A 20184-nucleotide genomic window follows, 5' to 3' on the forward strand; every position below is an offset into this window, starting at 1 on the left:
AAGGTCATTGCAGGTGATTGGTATTAGAGTTGCCACTAGAGAGCAGTTGAGTGTGATTTTTTTTTTTCTCAATTGAATTGTTATTGAACTCCTTTGAACTATTGAATAGTTCACCCATAAATGAAAATGTACCCTCATGTTGTTACAAATCTGTATGCATTTCTTTCTTCTGCAGAAGATGGGAGGGACAAACCTACATATTTCCAAAATTAACAAGTTGGTGCATGGTTTGTCTGAACAACTAATCAACTAAATTTGACTCTAATGTTTGGTCAAGAAAACTAGTTAACAAAATAAACTGTTAAAGGATTGGGATGGTTTGACATACTCTGACATACATTTACTTATAGTTTCAAGATTCAAAACAGGAAAACCATTATGATTTCATTTGTATGAAAAGTGTTGCAACTTTCCCTTAAGAAACAACTACTGAAGGTAGGTAATTCCCATAATAATTTGGCTGGCTTTGGATTCACCTCATCCCAATGAAATTTTATGGGTTATTCTTCAATTGAAATGAGACAGAATTATTGCCATGTAAAATCAAGTCAATTTAATTTTGTATAGCACATTTTCATAATACACAATGAATCAACATAGCTTTACAAAAAATCATTATGTTAATGTTTATAATATTCGTATGCCGTAGTCACATTTATCAGATTAGAGCAGGGCGATAATAGTTAACATTTTGCAATTATACAAGCAATAAATCCCAGGATTACTCTCATGTACGGTGCAGGGGGGAGATTTTTACATGAAATCTCAAACTTAAATATGTTAAAACACAAATTTTAGTATGTTATGTATGTATATGTTAAAAGTACAAATATGCAACCCTTTTATTATTTATTGGTATTTCAAGTTTATTTCAAACATTGCAAAGTAGAAAGACAGCACTTGCCACTGCCAGGGTTCCTACACATTTTCAATCTCAAAATTCCATTGCTACTTTTCCAGACTAAAATTTCCAAACCTCTCTAGAATTTTCAGACCATATTCAACATTAAGGCATATTCAACATTTTCAGTACTGATACCAACTTGGCGTTCTCGCTCTCTTCTCTCTGATGGCAAATTGTGGGACACATTATGTAAAATGCCCATCTCTGCAAGTATTTTTAAATTTTTATTTATTTTATTTTATATTTAAAAGATGAATATAAGGTCTAAACAGCCATTTGCATTTTGATTGGAGGATGGGGGTCATAGTCGTAGATCTCAAAATCCTCCGCAGAGAAGTCATTAATTTGTTCAACTTTGCGTTTGATCTTGAGTTTGGGGAACGGACGTGGCTCTCGCTGAATCTGTGGGTACAGGACATGTTAGAAACACACTTTTTACACTGTAGATAAGTACACACACCATTATGTCACGATTTCCCATGTCTTGTGTGTTCTAGGACTTTAATTATGAAGTCTATTTTAGGTTTTCAATTAGGGCTGGGTATTGACAAAAATTGACAATTCGATTCGATTCCGATTCACAAGCTTGCAATTCGATTCGATTTCGATTACGATTCGATTCAGTATCGATTATTTTGGATATCAGGTACAATAAATTGCAAATTTTCTCAAGGAAAACAAATCTCTTAACTATTATTGTAAACTATGGGAGTCAGTTGTAGCCAATAGGCTTCACTAGCTTACTATAATATTGAAGGTAAAAATGAACTGATTTGTATACAAACACTTAAAATACACTTATTTATTTTTATAATAAAGTTATATGAAATTATATAAAAAATCTAAATGGTGGCTGTCATAAAAAACTTTCCAGATTTATTCAAACATGCATTAAATATTGAAGAACATTAAAAATTATAATGAATATGTAATATGATGCATTTATTTAACAAAATGCTCCTCTCTAGACTTAATTTTTCTAGCTGACTAACGAGTTTATGGTCACTGGATATGTTTTTTCTGAGGTAAATGTGACGTTACATGACATTGTTTACTAACGTCTTTCCACGGTTGAAACACTGATTGAGCGATTCCATGTCACATGATACGGACTTCGATAAGTTGTACTCTCTTTTAACTCACTTTCAGATGCTCATTCATGTTTATTTCGCGCTGTAACTGGTATTATTAAGGCAGAAGAGAAGATAACGTGCGCTCAGCGCTGCTGCTTCTCTTAAGCTGAGCTGAGCCAGAGCGATCTCATGCCACAGCGCCAAAACGATAATTATGTTTTTGAATTTCGTAAGAAAATGGACGTAATTTTGTAATCTGAGACTTTGTTTCATATCAATAATAACAAAGCACAAAGATTATTGCGATTTATTGGATGGGATGCGCGCAACAATGTTCCATTCATTCATCAACTGAAAACAGGATGACTAATCGATTATTGGGATTTAAGAATCGATATCGTTTCGTAAAAATGAGAATCGATTAAAATCGAGAAATCAATATTTTTTACCCAGCCCTATTTTCAATGTTCCCTTTGTTCACTTCCTGTTGTTCGTTCCTGTTTGCCTTTGTTTCTATAGTTACCCTTGTTTGTTTCCATGGCAATTTATTACCCACACCTGTTCCTTGTTAGGCTTTTGTTACCCAGTGTATACATATACCCCTGTGTTTCAGTTGCCTTTTGTTGGTCGTTGTCTTTACATACATGTTTATAAAGCTGTTGTGTTTCTGTTCCCCATTTGGATTATTATCATCATCTTCCCTGTTTGGAGTCATGTTTCACTAGGATTATTGTCATTGTCATGACTGTTTGGATTATCTGGCTTATCTTTGTCTATATGTTTGTTAATAAACTATTGTTGCAAACAGATCCTCACCTCTCCTCTTCCCTACACAACCATAACAAATATGTTCATAATATATAGGAATATTGATATTGGAATTTTATTTGTAGTTATTGATGGGTGAAGGTGAAAATTTAACAATGAAAGTTTAATTCAAAAATACCAACAGAAATCCAAATGCCTATTAAAGATACTAAAGATAAGTAGATCCCCAGAATTAACTTCCTACAGTTATTTCTTATTTATCATCAATCTCTTACATGGACGAAGAATTTTCCTCCCTTTCCAATATCTATATGCCCTAATGTTTTGAAAAATGAGAGAGGAAAAAACAACACACAATACACTTTTTAATGGGGTGTACTTTGGCTTTTTCACACCACTGTAGATAAATGTAGATAGATTAGTTTTATGGAATTTATGAAACATACCTGCTCTTTCAAAGGCTCAATGTGGTTGGTATAGATGTGGGCATCACCTATTGTATGCACAAAATCTCCAGGCTAGGGAAAATAAAAATGAGTACAAAATATATTCAACTAGTTCAAGTTTGGTTAGTCTGTCCATAAAATAGTATGAATGCAGATTTCACAAGCTATGATCTTCATGAAATTGATTAAATAAAATTAAATAAAACAAGTTGGATTAATGGATACACACGCATATATATTTACTTCCTTTGTGAAAAATTAGTGTTTAATTGTAATCAAATCATGCATAATAATGGACTTTGTGATGATTACCAGATAAGTGTACATAATCCCTTACATTTACAGTATGCAGGAACTAAAATATGTTCACCTTGAGTCCAGTGATGTGGGCAATCATGTAGGTGAGTAGTGCGTAGCTGGCAATGTTGAATGGCACACCCAGACCAATGTCACCAGAGCGCTGGTACAGCTGGCACGACAACTCACCGTCTGACACATAAAACTGGCATAACGCATGGCAGGGGGGCAATGCCATCATAGGGAGATCTGTCAATAAAATGGATCCTTTTGTCATCATGCATACATGTCAAATAAAACAATATTAGATGAAAAAAGGTTTCATTAGTTAACTTTAGGTAACTACATTAGTTAAACTAATAATGAACAACACTTCTACAGCATTTATTAATCTTAGTTAATGTTTCAGCATTTACTAATACATTATTAAAACCCAAATTTGTTAACATTAGTTAATGCACTGTGAACAAACATGAACAAACTGTATTTTTATACAGTATATGTAACAAGTGTATTGTTGACTGTTAGTTCATGGTAATTAATACATTAACTAATATTAACAAATAAGACCTTAGTAAGACCATAGTAAAAGTGTCACCAAAAGACTTCTTTAAAAAAAAACTTAAACTTAAATATTTGACAAACTTAAACTAAAAAGAAACCAAAAAAAAAAAAACTTAACCCTTGGCAACTAACTGAACTATAGTTACTATACTAGTTGCCAACTAAAATTAAAACAAACTATTACAAATCATTTTAATAACTAAAACAACAGTGAAATAAAATATTAGATGAAAAACAAATGAAAATTAAAAATGTTGCCTCAGCAACTAACTGAAAAATGAAAAGGTAAATAAAAAACTTCAACTTAAAAACTTAAAAATAAATGAAAGCTAAATAGAAATATTAAAAAAAACAAAAACTAATAAAAATGATAAACACACTTACCATCCTAAAATTTAAATTAAATGAAAACTGAAAACAACTAAAAGCAAATTCAAAATATTAATAGATACCATAGAAGTATATAAATTATATTAAAATAACACTGCTGGAAGGTTATATATTTGATTGAGACCTTTGGGGTTCCAAGCACACATGATGATCCTCCTGTCTTCTGGGTTTGACTTGATGGTGTCAATCACTTTCTGTAACTGGTCAACACCTTGCCCAGAGTAATCTTCATAGAGAGATGAAAACACAAATTCTTACCATACATACATTAAAAGAAATTTTAAATTTCTCTCAGTTAATGAGGTCTTAAATACTGTATGAATAATAATCGGTGTCTACAGTCACACTATGCAACCTAATGGCTTGACCTGCCCTGGTAACAATTATACAACAATTTTAAAGTGCCCCATTATGCTTTTGCAGATATGATAGTGTGCATTGCAATATAGTTGTTTGTGAATGTAAAAGGTCTGCAAAGTAGGGGTGTGCCATATCATACTGGTATAAATTATTACATGATAAAAAAAAGTGTCATATCGCGATATCACTGATATAGCGACGCAATGACGTATGGCGCATTACGTTCCCTAGCACGCACAACCATAGATATCATATATAAAGGCTAGGGCTGTTTCTCAATTCCAAGAACGCAGAGAACGGACTTGTGTTCTCCTGGAGACCGGTCTTGCCAAGCTTCCTTGGAAGAACGAACTCGGAACCGGCCGCAATGACTTCTGGGACACCAGGCGAGTACTAGCTCAAGTCTGCATTCGATGCATCCTCGGTATCAAGAACACATCCGGGTTCTTTCATGCGTCCTCTGTACTTGCGTTCTTGAGAATTGGGTCTGAACTTCGACGGTTAATGATGACGTAAAACGAGAACACAAGGACGCAAGATCGCTGAAGAACGCATATTGAGAAACACCCTAGATGTCTCGTGCGCGCTGCTGGCCAATGGAGGTCGACGTTCGCACGTGGCGGCCATCTTGCCACAGTGTTCTCGCTCACTCGTTTAATGGTGCATGTATTTTAAAATAACCATAACTTGCTCAATTTTCTACCGATTTTCAAAAGGTTTGGTTTGTTATAAACGTCAGAGATGTAGTTATGACACTGCATACATACACTGCATACATATGAATAATTATCACATACATGTTCAAGCATTCGGAATTACACCCACGTTAATAACGTTTGTAAGAAACCAAACCGTTTGTAAATCCGTCAAGATTTCAGCGAGATAAATGGATTTGTGTGCATGCTGATCATTCACCTTAATTCACTGCTTCACTGTGACAAGATGGCCGAACGGTGATGCCGGAAGTGACTGCGCCATAAGACATCTAGCGTTTATATATGATATCTATGCGCACAACAACACCTGTCTGAGCGCGAGAGCAGCAAGTCAGCCTCCAATGACGATTTAATACCTAAAAAGGAGCTACTTCAATAGTATTTTAATAATTCCCACAGGTCTACCACTTATAATGCGTACACTTATAATTCCCCCGCAAACACTGACTCACTTTAGCATGTACATTGTATGAGTAGCCTAAATGAATCCATACAGATTCTAAAATCAAATCATTGATCGTTGTCCTTGTAGTATGTGATTGGCTGAAGCTTTTTCTGTCGTCGCAAAAGTAAAAAAAAAAAGTAAAAAAGTAAAAAAAAAAAAGTAAAAATTTTTTTTTAAAAAAATCGACAAAAATAAATAAAAGTCGTTTTTTCGCCGCAGCACATTCGCGTTCGGTGTGGAAGCACTCATTACACAAACAGCTGATCAAAAAATAAAACCATCGCGCGAATTATTCGTGCGTCAAAATCGCGTCCAGTGTGAAAGGGCCTTAACAAAAGTTATTTTTCGCGGATTATATTGCTTTAACGGGGGGAAAAAAATGCAAAATTGTGTAAAAATTCCGGTCATGGTTAGTATACTCGTAAACACAGTCGGTTATGTCTGAAATAAGCTTAAAACGCGTGTGACAGTGTGACAGACAGTATAATGAAAACAGTAATGGATCCGGGCACTAGCTCTAAAAGTGACAGCAGCATTAATGTTGTCGTCAAAACAACAAAAGATAGCTTTAATTGTAAGAAATCAGAATTAATAGCCTATGTATTTAATTTAGTCAGGACTGAGGACTAGTGTTATTTTACATTTGATTACCTTATTCAGTTTCTGTAGTATTTCTGAATACTAGTGTTAGACCTACCCAAAAACTTATTTTATTTTTATTATTTTGTATATATTTTTTGCTACTTTTTTCAATTTAATTCAAAGATTGAAATCAAGCTTCCTTGTGTTGTGTAAACTCTTAAAAACAAAATTACCCAATTGTAAAAACGCGTCATTGTGCGTCACTTCCGGATAAATGAAAATGGGCAAAGAGGCGGGATTAGCTGAGGTGACGTGACAGCTAACAGACAGCAGACAAACGGCTAGTAGTGACAGTTAGAACTTTTTCAGAGTTAAAAAAAAAGCACCCTCCTCACAGTTGTCATGAAGAAACAAAACACTTTTTGTACCAGGCTGTAGGGGTGTGGGTGATATATTACAACTGTTGTTTTAACAATGTGCATTTGACATTGTCGAGTATAGCCTATCCCTCACACACACAGAGAGAGTGCATGCATACTCTGCGTGATTTAGTCTTGTAGATTACACTAGTGCACGCTTTCACTGCCTGATTTAGTCTTTATTTATATCATTTAGCAATAAATATCACAAGAGTGCAGTTTTTCTACAAATATCGTGATATTGATTTGATAAGTTTAATAAACAAGAAATGAATATTAAGTGACTTACATTTTAGACACCATATTGCCTGTTTTTGCTCTATTTCACCAATGAAAATAGTTCAAAACAAAGCAACACACAGCAGTGTTTCCTTACTGAGTGAATCAGCTTTTTGAAGAATCAGTTGACTATGATAGATTAAGATAGTCAAATGCTTCTTTCCTTGAACGAATCAGCCGTTTGAATGAATCTCAATGGTTCGCTCATTAACAGTGACTTGCTGCCACCTACTGGCTGTTTCAATCTCACATTTAAAGTATATTTTCTTGTTTTAAATATCAATATTCAATATTGCAAAGATGAATTTTTGTTAATACTGATTTAATTTGATTGGTAACAGCCCTATTGTGTCTTATTTTTATAATTGAATTTGATTAAATTTATGAAATTGACACCAAAGATGAAGCATGCATTTAATTAGGTTTAAAAAATGGCTTTTTATAAAGGTAAAAATGCCCATATTAGGTAAAAATCTATTATTTCTTTTTTTTATTTATTATTATTACAAACAAGAATGAAGTTACAAACAAAATGTAACAATACAATAGACATAAGAGTACTACACCAAACAATAAACACATGTACACTAGACAAAAGACATATCTTGACATGACATTGACTTGACATATCTTGATATGACATAACATTTAACAACAGCTATAGAGGCTGATAATTATTGTAAACAGGGTTGATTAATGGGTGTGTGGGGATGGTCGTGTGTTAGTTTGTGTGTGTGCGGGTGTATATAAGGAGAAATGCAGGGTTGTTGTTTGGCCGGGAATATGGAAGCAGGATCACCTAGGAGGGTTACAGAGAAGAAAAAATTTTTTTTGATTGATTGGCTGACTGAATAAACAAACTGCCTGGGCTTCCATGCATAGCCACATTGCTGCCCGGCCCCCGCACAAGGTATAGAGCTGGTAAGTCCCGCCCCTTCCGCTAACCCCACTACCTCTAGGTTGAAAAATCATCAATGCAAGTGAATGTGAGAAAATAATTATTTTCTGGTCTTTTTTTTGCCATGAATGTGAACATATGTTGTCTGTTAATTTTTAATATAATTTTTCGTGTGAAGAATGCTACAATTTAACGGGTAGAAGTTTGATACGGTTAGACTTTGTGTGAGAGCACTTTGTGGACTACAACTAGTTTTTACATCAGACGGGAATCTGAAGAAAGAACAGCCCATTTGGTTTGAATGGTGACATTTGGGTACAAAACACACAGGCATCTCGATCTGTCTCCATAGATTATCGCAGCATTAGCACCGTGATTTGACAAGTGGAGGGAAAATGTGTAATGGGGTGACGTCACATTAGGCGACATGTAGTCTTTCTCGTTATGTCTTTTCCACAACTGCTAGCCAAAGAATCATACAATATACTGTCAAACTCGTGACATGAAAAATTATATAAAAAATTCACAGACAACATATGTTCACATTCATGGCACAATTCAAACGGGACCAGAAAATAATTATTTTCTCACATTCACAAAATATCGTTTAATAATCGTTAGAGAAAATCCCAGAAAATATTGAAATATAATCATTTGTCAATATCGCACACCCCTACCAAGCTGTAAAATAATAATAATAATAATAATAATAATAATAATTCTTAAAATGCGGGGTATATGGAATTAACTCTCTTTTGGCCAGTTGATGAATTACAGTTTAAGTCACTTCCGTGATTCAAGAGAGAGACCGGGAAGGTTGCCACTTGTTTCCAACATGTGCAGTAAGCAGTAGACCAATCAAAACAGACTGGGCGACCAATCAGAGCAGAGTAGGCTCTCAGAGAGGAGGGGTTAAGAGAGTAAAGGCCAGTTCACACCAAGGGCAATAACTATGAAGATATTAACGAATAGCAGCGTTTAGACCACAGCTAAAAGGATAACGGCACAGAGAAACGATATTGTTGAAATCACTTTCAGAACAATTTTAACAAGCTGATGAACGATAAAAACATTGACAGCCAATCAGAATTCATCCTGCTGTAACAAGCTTGAGCTTTTAAAGCGGCAGACAAGCACGTGTTTAGAATAAACAGAACGATATCGCCTGCTGGTGTGGACTCTAATATAGTTCTTGTTATAGTTATTTTATAGTTATCATTCTTGGTGAGAATGTGCCTTAAGAATTAGGGCTGGAACGAAGCGGCAATGTAATCGATTATGTAAATTAGTCGATTTGCGTGGAATGTGACGCTGTTTATGGTCATCCCTAATAATGATGACGAGACAGTGTAAGCATTTGAACAAAATAGTGATTTTTTTACACAGCACTATATGGTTTTCAGTCCCATAATTTGGGTCTAATATGGCTGCGTTCACACAGCATTCAGTTTTAAACGAGCTTCAGTGAGTGCGAGGCTACGAGACTACGAAATGTATTCTCTGCAACATACTCAAGCAGCAACTTTAATCTCCTGAATGAACAAAACATTTCAGGATTCACACTTGTAAGTAGAGCTGCACGATTAATCCTTAAAAGACCAAGACCTCGATTCAAACACCCACGCGATCTTATGCCTAAATGACGATGATTCTGCTATGTCTTTTTACACCTGTTTCACATCGCAAGCTTCAGCGGAGCATGAACAGCGCATATTTTGTCGCTGCCCATGTTAATGAATGAGAGTGTTGACCGTCACACTTCCGATGTTACCATATTTATAGATATTGTTTTTTCCTAGGGTATGTTGCAACACACTTATTGCGTTTCTATATTTTTATTTGTTCAAAATAAAGAATAAAGACAAAAGAGACAAGACAAAGACTTTAGGGCCTTTGGTTAATCTTCTGCCTTCAGCTTATGTTTGCTTTTGCAGCGAGCTTAACAAAGGCTTAGTTAAAGTCGTAGACAGTTGTCAGGGTCAAACTTTCTTTACTGAAGCCCAATTTGTGAAACTGTAACACAAATGAACAATGATATAAAAAAAAATCTCTCTTAAACCGTTACATTCAGTTCACAAAAATCAAAACAATATTTAAGATGCACATAAATCACCCTTACATAACTTAGAAGATAGCTGTGTTAAGAAGAACAATCAAGCATCACAATTACGGGCCTCGGCTACATCCATGACATGGATTATTTTATTTTATAATGTTTCCTGGGGTGCCCTTATAATGTTAGTATGTTTTTAAGATCAAAAATTGTAATAATTTAGAAATAAAAGGCATTTTTCCTAGCCTGATTTTAGCCTCTGATTTAAACACTCTGTTTGAAGGGGCGTGTCTGCTGTGAGACTTCAGTGTAAACGCCCACTGCTGTGATTGGCTGACATGCTTGCATATGAAATATTTAGCATTACATGTGGAACTCTCTCAAATACTTTTACTATTACAGCTATTATTAGGGGTGTGCCGGTTTCAGAATTGGTGATGGCGGTTATGACACGAGTCAAATGTGACGGTTCGTAACATAACCGTCGGGGGGTGTGGGATGCGACGTTCGTCTGTTATAGGACAACTTAGTTTGAATAAAATTAATATTTGTGTAGTGTTCAATGTTGTTATCAATAGAGATACGCGGATGGGGTATTATTTCATCCGCAACCGCATCACAAAACTCATCATGCGCACCAACGTTTTTTGACCAGATTTCAAAGCTGCACCCGCCCGCCATCCGCTGATTGTTTTGCGGTCTATGGACAATGCAATGCTCTGCTGATGCGAGCCGCAAGAAAGCCCTTGTCTGTTCTAGAAAGGATGCAGCAAAGATATTTAATGCTAATGTATGAGGCATAGGCCTATGCTGAGTTTCATTCATTTACGATGAGATCAACTTCACAATGCAATGCAAGTGAACGCGGCGCATCGGAGCCTCGATGACACGGTTATTATATTGTCTCCTATATTTGCTTTTTATTTATTAAATACATGCAATTGGTTGATGAAACATTTTGTACAAGATGCAATTTGTACAAAACGAAATTCGCTTTAAAGAAATCATGTCTGACGATTTACAAAACAAAACTTCATTAAGTGGTAAAAACCATGTCTCCCGATTGCAAATGTTCATTGCTAATGTTTATTATTGCAAATGTTTTTCATTTGTTTAATAAATCTCATAATGATGGCACATCACTATATCATAGCTTTTATTTCTATCTCAAATGATTGGCGGTCAGTCAAGGGGTACTTGGCAAAGAATCAAATACAGTTGGAAACGACGTAGACCATTAATAATAGACTGTTAACAGATGTTTAGTATTTAGTAATTAGTATTTAAACATTCTCTATGATAAAAAATGTTTGTAAAAAACATTTTAACACGGTTTTGGCGGTTATAGAGTTCTAATGACGGTGTTCAACTATAACCGTCGGTCTCACGGTTATATACTAACCATCACACCCCTAGCTATTATACGTGTTTACTATTACAGCTATCGATATTAACAAATTGTGAGAAGTTTTAAGTATTTAGATCTATTCCCATCACATAAAAGGTTGCAGTGATGAGCATTGAGCAGATGACAGCCTGTTGATTGCGTGAATCAAGATCTTATCATTGCAACGCAGTTTCTGCACTCTCACTAATGCTTTCACCAATGCAAACATGAGGTAAGTACAGTAAGAGCTTCATTGTGCGTAACAGCATCATTGATTTCATAACGAGTTTTGGAAAGTGTCCAGATAAACTCACGCTGTGTGATTGACAGCTTGGGCGACTGGAAAGGGATTGTTCTTTGATCGCTTTCTGTATATTTAATCACAGTTTAAATAAGATTATTTTCATCCTACTAAGAGAAACGATGTGAAGTTGATATTTTAGTCACTGGCTTGATTTACTGATGCATAAACCGTATTGAACGATTTTGAGAAAGATTATCTGTCTGAACTTGAACAATTGCACATCAGAAATTCACATAACCCACTGGTTCTTCAGAGGCTCAGATGAAGGAACTAAAAAAATATTTTGTGTTCATTTGTACATCCAAACACTGACCAGCTGCCATGCTTCGCTCGTTTGCAAGCCATGATGTCTCTCGAGGAAAAACCAATATCGCACTCACGCAGATCATTTTCTCATGGGCGGGCCAAATTCTCTTTGCGGGCAAAGAAGAGAAAGGGGAGGTAACCTTTCCCCTTATGACGACATAAGGGGAAGATTCAAGATTTGCCCGTCTGAGCTTTCATTTTCTCAAAAATACCCAGGGATTGGTTTACACCCATCAAAATGTCTAGCCACTCGGGGACCATAGGCAGGCTAGGGGAACTCATATTAATGTTAAAAAACCTCATAAAGTGAAATTTTCATGTCATGGGACCTTTAACATGTCACATGCAAATCGTTCTCAAACATATGTATAACCTATCAGAATACATGTAATTGTATTTTACCGCTTAGATTAGTCTTTTAAACTTACAGATTGTGCTGTTTCAAGAGCAAAACAAGAAGGATGGACGTGGATGCACCTCTATACTCTGCACCGTGAGCTCTAAAATCCAAAATGGCTGATATATTATTAAAGGCGACGTACTACTTAAAGTGACCACAAGGTGTCAGTATTGACAAAGTAAACTATAACTAAGGCCAGGATAGTTAACCTCTGAAAGTACGATCATCACTCTGCAACATTCAGATCTGTGTTCGCGCAGCTGCTGATCAGGAGCCTCATTTATAACTGTTGCGTTCGCACAAAACAGGCCCTGAAAGAGGCGTTGTGTTGTCATTTTTAAAAACAAACTTGACGGGAAAATTTGTGCACCTGCACGCAAACTCTGACCCATGCGTACAAACATTTTGGAGACGGAGCAGTTTGGCGACACCGGTGGTGAGCTGAGTGACTGACGGCAGATGAAGGAAAACCACTTTAAATCTTTATTGAGTCCTAATCATAAATACAGTGCATGTTCACAATAACAGTTTAAATAAATAAAATAATGATTTAAACTATGCTTTAGGCTACATCTGATATACACATTTATATTTAATATGCCATTCTCAATGGAGTTAAGCACTTAAATGACATGAAATCATTACCAAGAAGTTCCAACATTTTTATATTATAATAAATATAAATATTTGTAGTGGATGTGATGCTTTTGAACACTTTTCCTGTGGCATGCTGTGTTTTAATGTTTTAACTACAGTGAGGATTACTTAGCGCATGATATGGTCTGAGGAAATAATTTCGTGCAAATAATGATAAAAAAACTGCGCAATTTTGCTCACACCCAAAAAGGGCCAACTTTGACAAGCTATAATAAATGATCTGGGGGGTATTTTGAGCTAAACTTTCACAGACACATTCTGGAGATATCACAGATTTATAATACATCTTGTGAAAAGGGGCATAATATGTCACCTTTAAAGTGTATTTTGACCTTAGATGCATGTAAACATTGTAGGAGACTACAAAATTGTACAATAGGGGCACTTTAAAATATAGTTTACTGTTAAAATATGTTAATTCAGTATACATTGTTGCTATATGTAAACTGTCTATATAGGGCTGTGAAAAGATTAATTGCGATTAATCGCATCCAAAATAAAAGTTTGTGTTTATATAATATATGTGTGTATACTGTGTATAATTATTTTGTATATATAAATACACATTTGCATGCATATATTTAAGAACAATGTGTTTATATATAAAATATTTATATTTATATATAATATAAATTATATATAAATATATACAGTATATAGATGCATATACTTCTTAAATAAATACATGCATGTGTGTGTATTTATATATACAAAATAATTATACACAGTATACACACATATATTATATAAACACAAACTTTTATTTTGGATGCGATTAATCACGATTAATCTTTTCACAGCCATTGTATATATATATGGAGAGAGAGATTGTTGCTATATGTAAACTGTCTATATATATATATATATATATATATATATATATATATATATATATATATATATATATATATATGGAGAGAGAGAGAGAGAGAGAGAGAGAGAGATGGATAGTTACCAGTGTGCATGTCATTGTATTCAGCTCCAAAGTGCCTCCACTGAAAGCCATACACTGGGCCAAGGTCTCCTTCCTCACGATCAGTGAAGCCATTTTTATCCAGAAACTCCCTGGAGCCATTAGCATCCCAGATTCTCACACCCTTTTGTGACAGCTCTTTGGCATTTGTTGAACCCTAAAGTTGGATGAACAAAAAGCAATTTAAAAAATGCGAAATGAACAAAAACCAAAGAAAAATAAATACAGAAATAAGATACAAAAAGTTTGGAGTATACTGTACCTTGATAAACCACAGCAGCTCCTCCAGTATGCCTTTCCAGAAAACCTTTTTGGTCGTCAGCAAAGGAAACTTATCTGCGAGGCGCATGATGAAACCAATTTTTGAATTATGATAACATTTCAACATTAGTTGAATTAATTTAATCCCATAAAGCATTCTCTCAGATGATATGATGATGATGTCTTGTGCATAAGAATTAGCACATATATATATATGTGAACACTTACTGGACTGAAGCGACATGGGTTTACTTGATTATCAACATTTTTTGTAAAAATCCTGTTCAAATGTGAGTATCTTATATGATCCATTACGTTTTTGAGGCACATTTATTTGTTCATCTCTCAATCATCATTGTATTGCATTGCATTGTTTTAAAACTACAGAGCTTTGATCATAAATCTAAGCATTTAAATACATTAAGACATATTTACATAGATATCTCTCTCTATATAGCCTATATCTAGTACACAATATACAACATATTTATTTCTATAGTGACAACTGATATTTATATGCATTTTATGCAAGTAGTCTGCTATACATTACATCCTATCAGAATTTCATTATACTTTTTGACCATATCAGCAACTGCATCAAATCACATATTTGTGCTCAGTTTGGTTCTTTTGATTTTTAAACCGAGGTGTTTTATCCTCTTTGAGAATGAGCTCCATATTCTCAAGCCTATATCATATTATATGAGCCATAAAAGTCTGATGTACTATATGATACTCAACAAAAACCACAAGCAAACTTTTTTTTAAAGATATTTACAGAGTAGACTTTACAGAGTAAAAGGGTTTTAGTTCACCCACAAATGAAAATTCTGTCATAATTTGATGACAGAACTAACTCATATGAATTGAACGGATTAGTCCAAATTGTCTGAAGAGGCACAATCTCTTTATATGATGAACAGATTGAATTTAGGCTTTATTCACATATAAACATTCATGTTGCGAAGATGAAAGACCTACGGGTTTGGAATGTACTAAAGTTATTGTTTTTGGGTAAACTTTACCTTTAAGTCACTCTTTATGTATGAATGCCATTTTAACCGTAGAAAATGACATTTTACTTTAAATTAATGTTTTCTCACTGCTTTTTTTATGTTTAGGATCCGAAATGTAATACATTTTTGATTAACCTGTTGCTTTTCATTCAAGTTTTTAATACATGCCTCTGATGATCTCTGTTGTATCAAAGTAGGTTCGCACACAGAAGATCAATAAGATACACTTAACATAAGAAAACACACTGCATTCGTTTTTATACCTGTGCTTATCTGTTTTCCTCTTAAACTTGCATTTATAATCATTTGTCATGAAGTTAAATGCTATGAAGTGTTAATGAAACACGTTTGTCTCACCTCTGAGACTGTATCTGGCCTGTGTCCCGAACACAGAGATCACTCCAGTCCCTGTCCTGTCTCCTTTGCGCCTTCCCTGCTCCAGAATGTACTCGACCAGGTTCAAGTAGCCCTGCTCGTCACAAAACAGAGAAAAGTCTTTTTTTCCTCCACCTGCACCTTCTCTCGTGTTTTCTACGCCAGCACAATGCCCATTTGTCTTTTGCACTTCGGCATTCGGCATTTTCTTCAGTTTAAGATCGAACTCAAAGTCAAAACTATTGCAGGCAAAACCTGTAGCGCGCAAAAACATTTATTATTCCCGCGATTTTCGTCTTCCTCTTCTTCTTCTGGCGGAACCGTGTAAAAATGCATACTGCAGTGCCACCTACGATACTGGAGTATGTAAAAACCATATGGTAAAAACCAAACAAGTCCTGCGTCCCAATGTGCATACTATCCACCCTATCTACCCTAAATAGTATTGACAATTACTAATGTCACATACTATTTAGGATGGATAGTATGCACATTGGGACGCAATCTTCTTCTTCTTCTTCTTAAGGTTTTATTGGCGGTTGACAAGCAACAAAATGGTGTATTACCGTCACCAACTGGTAGGCTATGGAGTGTGGATCAAAATGACATTTTATATCCTCTCATACAAATTATTTATTCTAAGATACTGAAAAATAAAACTATAACATTCATTTCCAGATTTATTTTGTAAAATATCCCCTAGTATAAATTGCATTTTTATTTTTCTTAATTTTTCTATTAAAATCCTTCTTTCAAACTCGTATTTCTGACAGTATATCATAACATGTTCCACAGTTTCTTCTTGCCCACAAAATGTACACCTTCCCGTATCATGTTTACCCATTTTATAAAGTGTACCGTTTAATCTTGTATGTCCAAATCTCATCCTTGATATTACTATCTCATCTCTCCTGTTTTTTCCTGCACTTCTCATCTCTCCCACTTTCCTTTGAATTCTGTAAAACCATCGACCTTTCTTCTCCATATCCCATTGTTTTTGCCACCTTACCTTCAACCTTTCCTTAATAATACTCTTGATTTCATTCTTACTTATACTAACACTTAAGTTAATTTCATTATTTTTAATGGCTTCCTTTGCTGCCTTATCTGCCATTTCATTTCCTTGGATACCAATATGTGCAGGTAGGTACCCATAAGAAATTCACTGTAAGTCCTAGGGCTGGATGATTAATCGAAAAGTAATCGAAACCAAGTCGGTTATTTCGTTTTTTTAATCCTATTAATATTTCCGCCCAATGTGTGTTAATGTACTTTCCCCTTAAAACATATTACCGCGTGTGTAGTCACGTGACTCCGCCCTGTCCCTTAGCTCTGAACGCGCGTCTATTTCGCTTCAAACTCGCTTCCGCGTCCTATTCGCTTTGGACGCGCGAATGGATTCAAAATGTTTAAGCGTAGAACTAGACGCGATAGACGCGAATTTGAATGTGTGTGTGTCAGAGAGAGAGAGAGAGGCACGGACGCGATCTAATAGTGGAAACATAAAAACATCATTCGTCATTATAACATCAACGTCAATTTGTTCATACAGGACATCATTAAAACTGCAAAGTGTTTAGCCTACTTATATTTGTGTAAAACATAGTGCTTTTGTCAAACTGTAAACTCTTGTCAAACTGTAACCTACAACTGTCACCCAACCAAAATCACACACACATTGTGTACACTGTGTACATTTTTTTATATAAAAATATCAAATGATCTCATCTTTTGGACATTCATCATATTGCATTGGTTTCCATTTCTTGTCCTAAAACAGAGCACTAATCTTTTTATTTTTAAGTAACACATTCTACATTGATTAAAAAATAAAATCAAATGTGTTTTTAATGGTAGGCTAGTATTATTTTATACAGAAATAAATTATTTATAATTCAGATGAGAAGTTAAAGTTAATTTAAATTGTAAGGAAACAAATATATTGATCTGAAATATAGCTAATTAATTTTAAATTCATTCAGGTTACCAAACATATCTCAAGGTCTTTTGAATAAAGGGTGGCAGTCTTTCATTATCCAACTGTTGTTGTGGATTATATACTGGAGAAGTATTTGTTCTCCATTTGAGTGAGATGTTTTTATGTGGCTAATTGAGCATACTTTATTACTAGTAGTATTAGTTCAAGAATAAAATAAAGATATCGGATAGATATCGGTATCGGCAAATAGCCAAAGCTGCGGTATCGGTATCGTATCGGAAGTGAAAAAGTGGTATTGGGACATCCCTAAATCTTTCATTAGAAAAAATAACCGTGAACGTATTTACAGTATAAGCCTTGCCAGTGACATAGGATTTTTTTTTAAAATAATCGTTCAATAATCGTAATCGAGGTAACTTGTTTGATTAATTGCGATTATGATTTTAGCCAAAATCGTCCAGCCCTAGTAAGTCCCATCATTTGTATTCTGTATAATGTTTGCTGTATTTCTATTAAAATATCTGGTCTACTTTCCGAATGACTGTATTGTAAGCTAGCCAATGACGAACTCGAGTCCGAACAAACAACTGATTTTAAAGGTCTTATCTCCTCTATCCACTGTATTGCTAATAATATTGCAATCATTTCCCCTGTATAAACCGATAACTCATCACTAATCCTTTTCCTTATTGCTAACTTAAACTCTGGAACAGTAAAAGCGACTCCTACCCTATTGTCTATATTCTTTGATGCGTCTGTATATATCTGAACATAGCTGTGGTAATCATTAATATATTTCTGCACATTACATGAATTCCATTCTTTGTCCCTGTTTTTCTTTTCTAACAATGTAAAATCTACTGTAGTATCTGAGAGTAACCATGGTTTTATTACTGGTAGCGGAATAGTTGGACTATTAACTGATTAACTTTGAATTCTATTGCTTTCTGTATTACTGTCCATCCGAAACTTTTAGTTTTTCTCCTCTCCTTTTCCCAACAGGGCTTTAAAGTGTCTTGTGTAGGATGCTCTTGACTCTGGCCTTGTAAATTAGCCCAATAACTCAATGATAACTGTATCCTTCTCATTTCTAATGACATTTCCCCCATTTCTACCTGTAGTGCTACGATTGGTGTAGTTTTTACAGCTCCTGTACATAATCTCAATACCTGATACTGAACACTGTCTAACTTTCTAAGCGATGTATCTGCTGCTGATCCATACACCACACAACCATAATCAAATACAGATCTAATCAGCCCACTATATATGGCTTTTAATGCCTTCCTATCAGCCCCCCATTCACTTCCTACTGAACACCTCATTATATTTAACACTTTCTTACATTTGTCCAGTATTTTCTGGATATGTATTGCCCATGTAACTCTTTCGTCAGACCACAACCCTAAAAACTTAAAACTTTTCACTCTTTCCAGTACTTGATTATATAATTTTAGATTTACCTCACCTCCAACTTTTTTCCTTGTAAAAAACATTATCTTTGTCTTGTCTACTGAAAATTTAAAACCCCACCTATATGACCATTCTTCAACTACTTTAATAGCCTCCTGTACTTTTTTAACAATAAAATCAATGTTCCTTCCCCTTTTCCAGATTGCCCCATCATCAGCAAAAAGCGAGAACCCCAACCCATTCTCCAGATCCTCAAACACATCATTTATCATTATCGAAAATAATAAAGGACTAACTATACTTCCTTGAGGAGTTCCATTTTCTATCATAAATTTCTCTGAATAACTGTTTCCTATTCTAACTTTTATTGCTCTCCCTAATAAAAAATCCTTAATCCATCTATACATTTGACCTTTAATACCTTACTTACCTAATTTGATTAACAGCAATTCTCTCCACATCATGTTGTATGCTTTCTCTATATCAAAGAAAACAGCCACAACACTCTCTCTATTTATTTGTGCTTTTCTTATATCATGTTCTAAACATACAGCTGGATCCATGGTATTTCTCCCTATCCTAAAACCACTCTGATATTTGGATAAATATTTTTTATTTTCCACATAATACATTAACCTTTCATTTATCATTTTTTCCATTATTTTACAGACATTAGATGTCAAAGCTATTGGTCTATAATTTTCTGGATTTGTGCAATCTTTCCCTGGTTTGCGTATTGGAACAATCACCGCCTCCTTCCAACTTTGTGGTAATTTTCCTTCCTCCCAAATTTTATTGTACATTTTTAATAAAACATCCTTGGATGATTCACTGAGCTGATTTATCATTATATAGCAAATCTGATCCATGCCTGGAGCTGATTTCTTGGTTTTTCTGAGAGCACGATTTAATTCTGTCTTTGTAAATAACATATTTAATTGGTCATTATTGTATTCCTC

At 34.7% G+C, this 20184-nt stretch overlaps 2 protein-coding genes across 2 annotated transcripts in view; both read right to left on the reverse strand.

Moving 5' to 3' along the window:
- The window catches only part of adcyap1a (adenylate cyclase activating polypeptide 1a), a 71114-nt gene that overhangs the window by 20186 nt on the left and 30744 nt on the right, over positions 1-20184 (reverse strand). The gene's annotated exons all lie outside the window — the stretch shown is intronic.
- tyms (thymidylate synthetase) lies at positions 539-18424 on the reverse strand. The gene is made up of 7 exons (XM_084110334.1): positions 15856-18424; positions 14484-14557; positions 14204-14378; positions 4567-4668; positions 3562-3737; positions 3192-3263; positions 539-1306 (listed from the first exon to the last, which is right to left on the reverse strand). Exons 1-7 carry the CDS (start codon positions 16145-16147, stop codon positions 1169-1171), a joined length of 1029 nt encoding a protein of 342 aa, XP_083966460.1. The 5' UTR covers positions 16148-18424; the 3' UTR covers positions 539-1168.

The sequence above is a fragment of the Abramis brama genome (genome assembly GCF_963993115.1).
Source record: "Abramis brama genome assembly, chromosome: 3".
Lineage (NCBI taxonomy): Eukaryota > Metazoa > Chordata > Actinopteri > Cypriniformes > Leuciscidae > Abramis > Abramis brama.